Here is a 9,373-nt window from a genome sequence, read left to right on the forward strand (position 1 = left end):
TTGGAATCAGACATATGCTGCCGGGGTGTTTCGCGACTCTCCCCATGACACAATGGGAGAAAAGGATTCAAAACCCATTGTTTCAGGACCAACTAAGGGCCGTCCAGGGAGCCCAATGATGTCGCTGAAAGGCTTGGCCTGACAGTGCCAATGTGGGAGTGGCCTGCCTTGGCTTAAGAAGTCGAGCCTCCGGACCTCATTGCAATGTTTTCACACACACACACACTGGTACACAGAAAAGCTTGCATGCCAAACACATCTACTTCGTAGGAAGATGTGGCTGTGGAGCATGGCTCTGACATTTGTGTTTGAAAGGAAAAAGATTAATTCATGTAAGTAAATAAGGAAAAAGCCATAGTGCAGATAGATTCATGTTGTACAGTTTGTAGCCATCATGCTACCAAGACCGCGAAGAATGTGTGCACATACTGTGATAATGTGCTCTAAATGCTTTTTTTTTTAATGGTTTCATGTTCTTAGCTGCTCTAAATGTTGCTCCAAAAGTGTTACGCTTGCATCCCTGTCATGTTTAAGTTGGCAGCTACTGTGGCAACACTGTTAATTGTATATAAAACTGTCCATTCTACATGGTGACCTGCTTTGCTGTGCAAAAGCATCTTTTTAATTTTTGTCACGTTCGTACATGCACCATCTGGTCTTCGGGAAGGTATAGAGAAGCTCCATGCATCTGTTATTCTATGGCATATAGCATACTAACATAGTAGTTACATTTCTTTCCATTGCAGATATTTGGCCCGGTAATGCAGATTCTGCGTTTTGAAAACATTGATGAGATGATTGAGCGTGCAAACCGTACGGAGTATGGTTTAGCTGCGAGCCTCTTCACACGTGACCTTGAGAAGGCCTTGCATTTTTCATCTGGGATCAAAGCTGGAACCGTCTGGTGAGCATCAGTAACTTTTTCTATCACTGTGGCATTAATTGGATTGTACAAAATTTGTGCCTCTGTGCTGCCCCCACCCCCTTTTCATTTCACATTGTTAAACCCAGCTTTCATAAATATGTTTTCGGGATAGTTTCATGCTAATATTAATGGAGGGAAGTCTGGCGCTGGAATAATTTAGGCACAGTGCGAACTGTGGACACTAAATCAACATTTCTTTATATAGTCCCGTACGGCTTTATGGCTTTTGACAGTTTTTTTTGTCTTTTTTAGGTGTAATTGTGTTTTGTGCTTGACTAGCTGCATTTCATTAGAGCAGTTTTTTCTCATTCTAACAAACCCATTATTCTCGTAATTTTTGTCAATTAAATAATACAGCAAAAGCATATGACATTGGGCTAGTTAGTCCATGTGGTAAGCATTGCAAAATAACAGGAACAAAGTGGCCTGCTGTGTCCTTCATCTTGCCCATGTTATGATATACTGTTTGTCCTGCCCGTTAAGTAAGTGCTTTATAAGGTTTTCGTGTCACTAAATCTAGATTACATTTGAATAACACTATTATAAGCATGTACAGACACTCAGTATTTTTTTAATATTCTTGAGAATATTACTCTGTTTGGTATTTGCTTTGGTTTGAATTTCAGTATTCTGAATTTTCAATGTATTCAGAATGAACAAAAATAAATTTTGAAACATGTACAATCGACAATTTTGGCATTGGTAATGAAGTCTCATTGCCCTTGACATGGCTCTTAGCCAAGACAAACCTGAGAATTCATTTACAGTCACCAACCAGTTTTATGGACATGCTCAATTATTCCATCATTCTTGTGGCACCACCATCTTCTCTATCAAACCAATGTACAGTAAACTTCCATTGATTCTATTCGGCTTAATTCAATTTTTCAGTTTATTTGTTCCTGGCCAGAGGTCCCCGCTGGCATTCATGCATTTCTGTGGGCCCAAACTTTCATTGTTTCAATCCTAAAATTGGCCTTTGCCGGCTAGTTAGAACTTGACCAGTCAGGGTGACCCTATGGTGGCTTCCATAGCAACCCCTCTGGTGGCAGCGCCTGCCTCGGCAGAGCTTAGAGGAAATTGCTTGCATTGTGCAATCAGACTAAAACATAAACTGCCTTCACATTTGCATGTTTTGCCACATTGCCACATAACATGAATGTATTGTGCCGAAGCTGACTTAAAAAAAACGTGTGGCATGGCCACGGAGCAAGAAATATAGGAGTGGAAACTCCGCTGTTTGCGGCGACCAGAAAAGGTCACAAGCCCGCGGATATATTTTCATGCTGGCGGCACCTGGCGGCATGGGAAGAAATTACCGCTGTTTCGGTTGCCAGGGCAACCGGTCGAGTGTTGCTCCCGTTCGGCCGCGCGCGCCTGACTTCTACTGAGGGCACTCTCGCGCGCTTCTTTACCGCTTGTAGCCCGAAAAGCAACTGCTGCTACGCTTCAGCCATTTGAGCACAGTAAAAAATAAAACGCGTTTTCCATGACAGCTATAAGATGATACGTAGCTTCTGGTTGTAGCCAGGGCTATCTTGCTCCGTGGCGGGCGGTTTTCGGCTTTTTGCGCTTGCGAAACTGATGGCTATCTCGTTCCTAATCGCTCAAAGAGCGACCGCTTCTTTCTCGCTCTAGTGCTCACAGGGGTGCGCTTAGGAAGGATGCCGCCGTGCATGTGTTTCCGTTCCTTTTCTTTTTTATAAGACTCGCGAAAACTAGTTGCCCTAGCTGCTTGGCGATAAGAGGAAGATTAGCGGAAGTTTGCCACACGTGTTGCTTTTTTTGATGGGCACACAACAAAACAGTTTTCTTGAGTGCGCGCACCTACGCAGTTCGGTTACGGCGTGCCCGCTGAAGCAAACACCCGTGTCGTCTGCTTGTCGTCTGCTTTGAGCGGGTGCCGCCGGAGTGAGCGCCGGGCGCTGCTTTTTTTTTTTCCGCTGCTGCTTCTACGACGCGCCGCATGGTGCCGCCACTGCATAGGGTAGCGTCGGCGCATGCAACAATTGTGACTTTATCTGGTCGCCCGCGCTCGCTCGCGCTGACGGCGAGTTTCACCTCCTATATGTCTTACTCCGTGGGCATGGCTGACTTTAGAAAACCGGCCATCATGGTGCAAAGATTTTTCTCGCTAAAAAACAGGTGTACCCGTTAGATTTCTACTTTCTTTAGAATCTTTAATGTCATATCTATGTTAGTTTACTGCTTTTGACGTGCAGAAAGTGGCCGCGCATTTGATTCCAGGACGTGTTAGAATCGGGCAAATACTGCCAAATGAATCAGTGGTATGTTTTGGGGTTTTTTCAGCATCTTGTTTAGTTAAACCAGTCAGATAATGCGATCAGCTTAATTAACGGAAGTCGACTGTATAACTGCGACCGAAGTTTTAGATGCCGTACAACGTCTCTCTTGATTTTTTTGGATGCAATCCATGCACACGATGTCAGAAAAGTAGCAGCCATGAAATCGGCTGTTGGAATAGAAGTGGCTACTGACAGTGGAGGAACTGCCTCTGCTGCTGCTGTACGTTGAGTCTACAGTGCCCATACCAGTGGTGTCGAGGCACGAAAGGCATGCAATCCTCCGAGATCGGGCAGAGTGTTTGGTTGGAGAGCCATGTCTCGCACTCAAATAGCAATCAATCTGAACTTCTAACAGCTCCGATCAAACACACTGACCAATCAAAAACCAATCAGAAACCAATCAAATACACTGACCCTGCCATAAACTCCTGTTATCTCTAAATGCAGCAGCTCCCAAGCAAATTTATATACTGTACTGCATTATGCTTAAGTGCTGCATGAACAATACATTATAAGACAACTGCTGGCTTGTGCTTTTCTTTTTGTTCTCCAAGCGCCTTTGTTTATTCTGCAAAAATTTATTTCTTGCTTCAGGGTGAACTGCTATGATGTGTTGACTGCCCAAGTGCCCTTTGGAGGCTACAAGATGTCTGGCATTGGCCGTGAACTTGGGGAATACGGACTTGAAGCTTACACCGAAGTGAAGTCGGTAGGTTTGCATCATGGGGAATGGAAACTGGGCTGGTTGGGGCCTCTTGGCCAGTTCCAAACCACTAAGATAAAGTAATAATTGAAAATTATGCAGATCCCACGCACTGTGGGAATCGATGTAAGCGAAGCTTTCTGCGCTGTTTGCTTTGATTGACGATAATTAGCAGTGATGTTGACGGCGAATGTTTAAACTCAACGTTTCATCCAATGCAAGAGTGGCGAGTTGACGTTAAACGTTACCTTGCATTCACCACTGCTGTTTGTCTGCATAGTACACAGAACACACAAGGAGAGGTGCTTGCTTGAGGCATTGTTGTGCGCCATGTTTCATAACCCCCTGAGAGGATTGAGCATTGTCATTGCCTCGCATGGCACATCGCATTGTGGCAGAGCCATTAAACTTGAATTGGATTATGGGGCTGTACGTGCCAAAGCCACAATTTGATTATATGAGGCAGGCCATAGCGGTGCACTCCGGAATAATTTTGGCATTGTGGTGTTCAACATGTCCCTAAATCAAACTGCGCGAGTGCTTTTTATTTCGCCCCCATCAAATTGCGGCTGCCTCAGTCAAATCCGCGACCTTGAGCAATGCCATAGCGGCAAAGCTATGGCGGCGGGCACAGAAGTGTTGATTTGATGTGCTCAACCTGGCAAAGTGATAATTCATTGTGAGCTGCATGTATTGCTTGACAAAATAAATTTGGGAGACTTATGCGATCTTGCAGAATTGAAACAATTTAAATTAAACAAAGTTGCTAATGCCACTTCCCTTGCCTCGGCCACTATTCTGGAGCACGACTTCCAATGCACACTAACAAAGCAGCCCAGAATACTGTTGCTCAAGTGCTCTTCCACATGCTGGCATGATCTCTGGGAATCGTGATGGTTATGTTGCGGACACAAAAATGCCTACAGAAATGTATGGGAGCCAGTTGAGACCTTCATGCAATATTTACCTGGAGTTCAGTTAACAGTGCAGTTTTCTAGTGCAGCCTGATGTTGCACCTTTCAGCCTTTTTTAAATATACTGTGCTTTTAAAAATGTTGATCTAATGGCACCAAATTGAATCGACTGACAAGTTTTGTATTTGTTTGCCAAGTTTGGATAAGTAAATACCCTTAGAGCAATATTCCCATCTTAATTTTTGAGGCTCTAAAATATATAGCAAAGGAAAGATTTAAGATGCAACATAATTGAATGCACCTCACTGAATTTGTTTCTTTTTGCACCTGCAGGTGATCATGAAGATGGGACAGAAGAACAGCTAAGCTGAAATATACGTAATTTTGTATTTTTACAAACATCATCTGTTTTTCAATATCTCAAGTTCCTGTTATACTCGTGGCTATGATGCTCAATAAATGGTTGACTACTTAATTTCCTCATTATGTATAGACATGCAAATTGAGATATTTGCAATTTTACTTTTGATTCTGAGGAAATCCTATATATACTGAAGCAACTTCTCGCGCTGAACACGTGGTAGCATGACCTCTGAGTTTACACTCGTGCCCTGTGGAAAGCTTCTAGGTTATGCCACAGTTTCATCTTTTGTGCACAGGACTAGTGGAAGAAAAATCTGTCAAGCAATGAAGCCAAATATTGAAATATGTCGTTTGCACTTGCACTTGAATCACCTACCATAAGATTTTATGGCTCATGTTCTAGCTCTTGTGGTCTGGACTGTGTAGAGTTAGTTGAAGGCAAGAAAATTTACTCTGCACTTAATACTGAGCTTTCAGTGTAGTTTAATTTGTAGGGTTTGATTACTTTGGAGGGCTTCAAATAAAATCAGACCAGAGGTAGCTTGGGTGAACCCTTTCATAGCAAAACATAGCCTTCAATGATTTATGCACTTCATAAAGCGGGTCGTGTCACCTATGTTGTTAAATCGCATTACTAGAGAAAATGCCATGCAAAGTAGCCAAAATATAGTCCTGACTTGGTGTCTCTGCCCTCCGTTAGTGTCTTTTGTAGACTCTTGATCACGTCTACACACACACACACATGCACGTGATTACACAGGAGATGAGGCAGTAGACGTGCACATAGACATATAGGACAGTGCTGTAGCCTGCATAATGTACTGCTTAGAAACTGCCGTGTGCTTTAAGACAGCACCCAGAGCAATGAAAACTCCTCTTGTCAAGCAAAGCAGTTTATTCGCTTGTACATGAGCTTCTGTATCTGAGAGACTGTAGGTTGTATGAAACAGTGTGATGCTGTACAAATTTAATGTCATTTTGGTCCAAAGTAGTAAACTAAAATGCTGCTTCTACTTGCATTTCTCTGAAGTAAGTAGCAGGATACTTCAAAAGTTCTGCGATACTTTTGCATTTTAATTGTTTGACTTTTTACTATATTTATTGCATTGGTGCATGCAATCATTTTTGTGGATATGAAAGCCACCACTGGGAAAAGCCAATTTACAGGCTGATTGTGGAAACGTGCTTGTAGTTATGTTTCTCCGAAGTGCAAAGCAGCCTCAACAATAGCTAAGCAGAACGCTGGGCAACTGCCACTAGTGGTTTTTGAAAAGAAAACCTGTTTCCCTTCATACCTTGAGAGGCACTGTTCTAGTGTTATGCCCCTTCCTTATTCTTTCTTTCACCACTGACTGTAAAAAATTTGGGTGTAAACAAAGCAGAGGCAAGTGCGAAATCCATTTATAAATTTTGTTAAAACATCGGCAGTCACTGGGCATCATAAAGCCTTGCAGTGCTACACTGCACATGTTATTAGGTGCGACATTTTAGAATCAACCTTGAGGATGCTCGTGGGCATGTGCAAGGTTGCTCCAAAATTGCAAGTTTTCACGTTGCAGCCAAGTCTGTTTCTCCTCTACCCAAGAGTGGTCACCATGGTGTAAGAATATTATGCGAAGTGTGTGAACGGCACCCGTCCCAGCATACTGGTTTTGCATGCGCTTCAACAGTTTCTGTAAGATGGCGCGCTCATGTTGGGGCCATCGGCAAACGAGCACAGCGAAAGATAAGAGCAAACACAGAGCAGCATATGGAAGACGTGAGCCCCGAATAGTGGAGACCAATGAGTGGTCCCTTCAGTGATGTGCGTACGGGTAACTGGTGTCATATGGACCCGCCCGACCGCTCGTTTCGTACTATTGTCTGCTTACGTCAGCTCTTGCTTGCGCCGCTTGCGTTTGTTTGATATCATTCGTGCTTGTTCCAATTGTCATGGTGAGAAAGAAATGGGTGAACAGGTTAACAAAACCATTCATACTGTGAGAAACCGTGCAAATGCAACACACGTATACCAGCGCAAAGCACACAGGTGCTCGCAACTGCGTGCGACGAACGCGAACGATGATGTGATGTCGATGTGGCTTTACCCTTTAGAACGAGCTGGCGGCCCTGAACATACAGCACTGCCCCTCGGAGGATGGCTGAAACACATGCAAGTTGTTGGCGCACCCTCAGCACGGCGAGGCATTTGCACACCTCTCGTAATATTCTTACACTGTGGTGGCTACCTAAAATGTCTTGGATGGAGTTGCTCTACAGTATAACACTTATTCCTAATAGCTGTAGCACTTGTCCTTTTGGTACCATAAATTCAAGATACGTACACAGTGTCCCAGCTAACTTCAGCCAAAGTAAAAAAATATGCAAATCCCACGTAGCTGGCCAGAACCAAGGTAATGTTGTTTGCCGTCTCTTGGAGGTATTCAGATAACTTTTTCATTCCTTCTAATTAGATAATTAGTCTGAATTAATAAACTTCTCAAATATTATATTTAGATGAAAAGTGTCAATGAGAAAATTGTAGAGCAACATCAAAAACTCCTGATTCGGCTTTCTGTTGCTCAATACGTGCTACATAAAAATGTTTTTCCTAGCTTCAAAGAAGCCCACAAATGCACACAAAATTTCTGCACCACTGGCTGCTCAAGGCACTTTGTGTGTATTCGCGGGCTTCTTTCACACTCTGAAAAACTTTTATGTAGCACGTACTGAGCAACAGAAAGCTGTATCGGGAGTTCATGTTGCTTTACAATTTTCTCATTGACATTTTTCATCCAACTATATTTGAGATGTTGATTAATTAGGGCTAATTATGTAATTAGGTAGAATGACAAAAATAATCTGAGTATCTCCAAGCGATGGCAAGCATTATCTTGGTTCTCTTCAGCTATGTGGCATTCGCGTATTTTTAAAACTCTAGCTACAGTTAGCTGGGACAGTCTGTATATTCAGGACTGTCGATCTTTCAGTGTGGAATTTTTATATTCATAAGTTATCAGTAACATGCACTTTATTCTGAACAAAAAAACTCGGTGCTCTTCCACTCTGTGAAGGATGACCAGCGAAGCTGTTTATGTAGACTGCTTAATGTGGAACTGCACCTCCACTGTGGGTCGGCCCGGCATTGCACTATCTTTGGGACCGGCCCACGTATAGGGAGTGCTTAAAGCCTGCTTCACCTCTGCTGTGAGTCGCCCGGTCACATTTGCTGTTTGGGAAAGCGGTGCCTTGATCAAGACGTCATCTCCAACCCATTTTGTGAAAGAGCTCGGCAAATGGATGACCAAATGGATTCCTCACAAATACATACGCCACACTCAAGCCACGGCTATTCATGAGGCAAAGAAGTGCAAGCAGTGCGAAAGCATTGGTCTGCATTTTGATTTTGCACAAAACTGGACAGTTCTTTTCTCAAATCAAACACATTCATACCATTGGCACATAAAACAAATATCTATTTTCACCTGTGTCGCCACAACAAGCAAAGCAACACGCAGCTTTGCTCTCATAATCGCCGACATGCATCACAACGCACTGCAGGCCTGCTACACCCTAGGTAGAGTACACGAAGCGTTAGATGATAAAGCACCCATCTACTGTCACGTAACATACGCCAGCGATGGTGCAGCGAGCAATTTTAAAAATAGGTACTAACTGTATAAGTTGTGCCATTCCAAGTACACCTCCGCGAGTTGGATATGTTCCACTACTGGGCATGGGAAGAATGCCTGTGACGGTGTGGATGGGCTCCTCAAAAACCAAGCTTCCCTGCATAACCTGAGGTCTGGAAGACATTCAGTCGGCACATGAGATGGTCTCCCAACTTAGCGGCAACCTCAAGAATGTGTCCCTGCATCAAGCGCCTGCCGCAGCCATCAAGGAGCACTGTCAGCAGAAGTCAGTGGAGTGTTAGTCACCAGAGCATGCCGGGAATTCAGTCATGTCGTGTGGATGTGTGCCCGCAATCTGTCAAGCGGACATGTGCTGTCGGTTGCAAGAACTGCCGCTAGCCAGCTGACGGGGATTAGACCTTTTTAATGTTATCTGCAAGGCACACACAATAAATTTTTTAGAGTAGTGTCGAGTTGGTTCTTTCTTGCGTCCCAGAAAACACATTCTCTGTTCTTGCCACAATAAAAAACCCAGGTAAATCTTCCTTCAT

General features: G+C 43.6%; 1 protein-coding gene across 1 annotated transcript in view; it reads left to right on the forward strand.

Annotated features, from left to right (window-relative positions):
- The window catches only part of LOC135902225 (aldehyde dehydrogenase, mitochondrial-like), a 31,654-nt gene extending 26,331 nt beyond the window's left edge, over nucleotides 1-5,323 (forward strand). Inside the window, exons 10-12 of the mRNA XM_065432191.2 lie at nucleotides 747-904; nucleotides 3,826-3,940; nucleotides 5,182-5,323. Coding sequence (XP_065288263.1) covers nucleotides 747-904; nucleotides 3,826-3,940; nucleotides 5,182-5,214 — 306 coding nt within the window. The 3' untranslated portion in view covers nucleotides 5,215-5,323. The remainder of the gene's footprint in view (nucleotides 1-746; nucleotides 905-3,825; nucleotides 3,941-5,181) is intronic.
- The last annotated feature ends 4,050 nt before the right edge of the window (nucleotides 5,324-9,373 follow it).

Source organism: Dermacentor albipictus, chromosome 1 (genome assembly GCF_038994185.2).
Source record: "Dermacentor albipictus isolate Rhodes 1998 colony chromosome 1, USDA_Dalb.pri_finalv2, whole genome shotgun sequence".
In the NCBI taxonomy this organism is placed as follows: Eukaryota; Metazoa; Arthropoda; class Arachnida; order Ixodida; family Ixodidae; genus Dermacentor; species Dermacentor albipictus.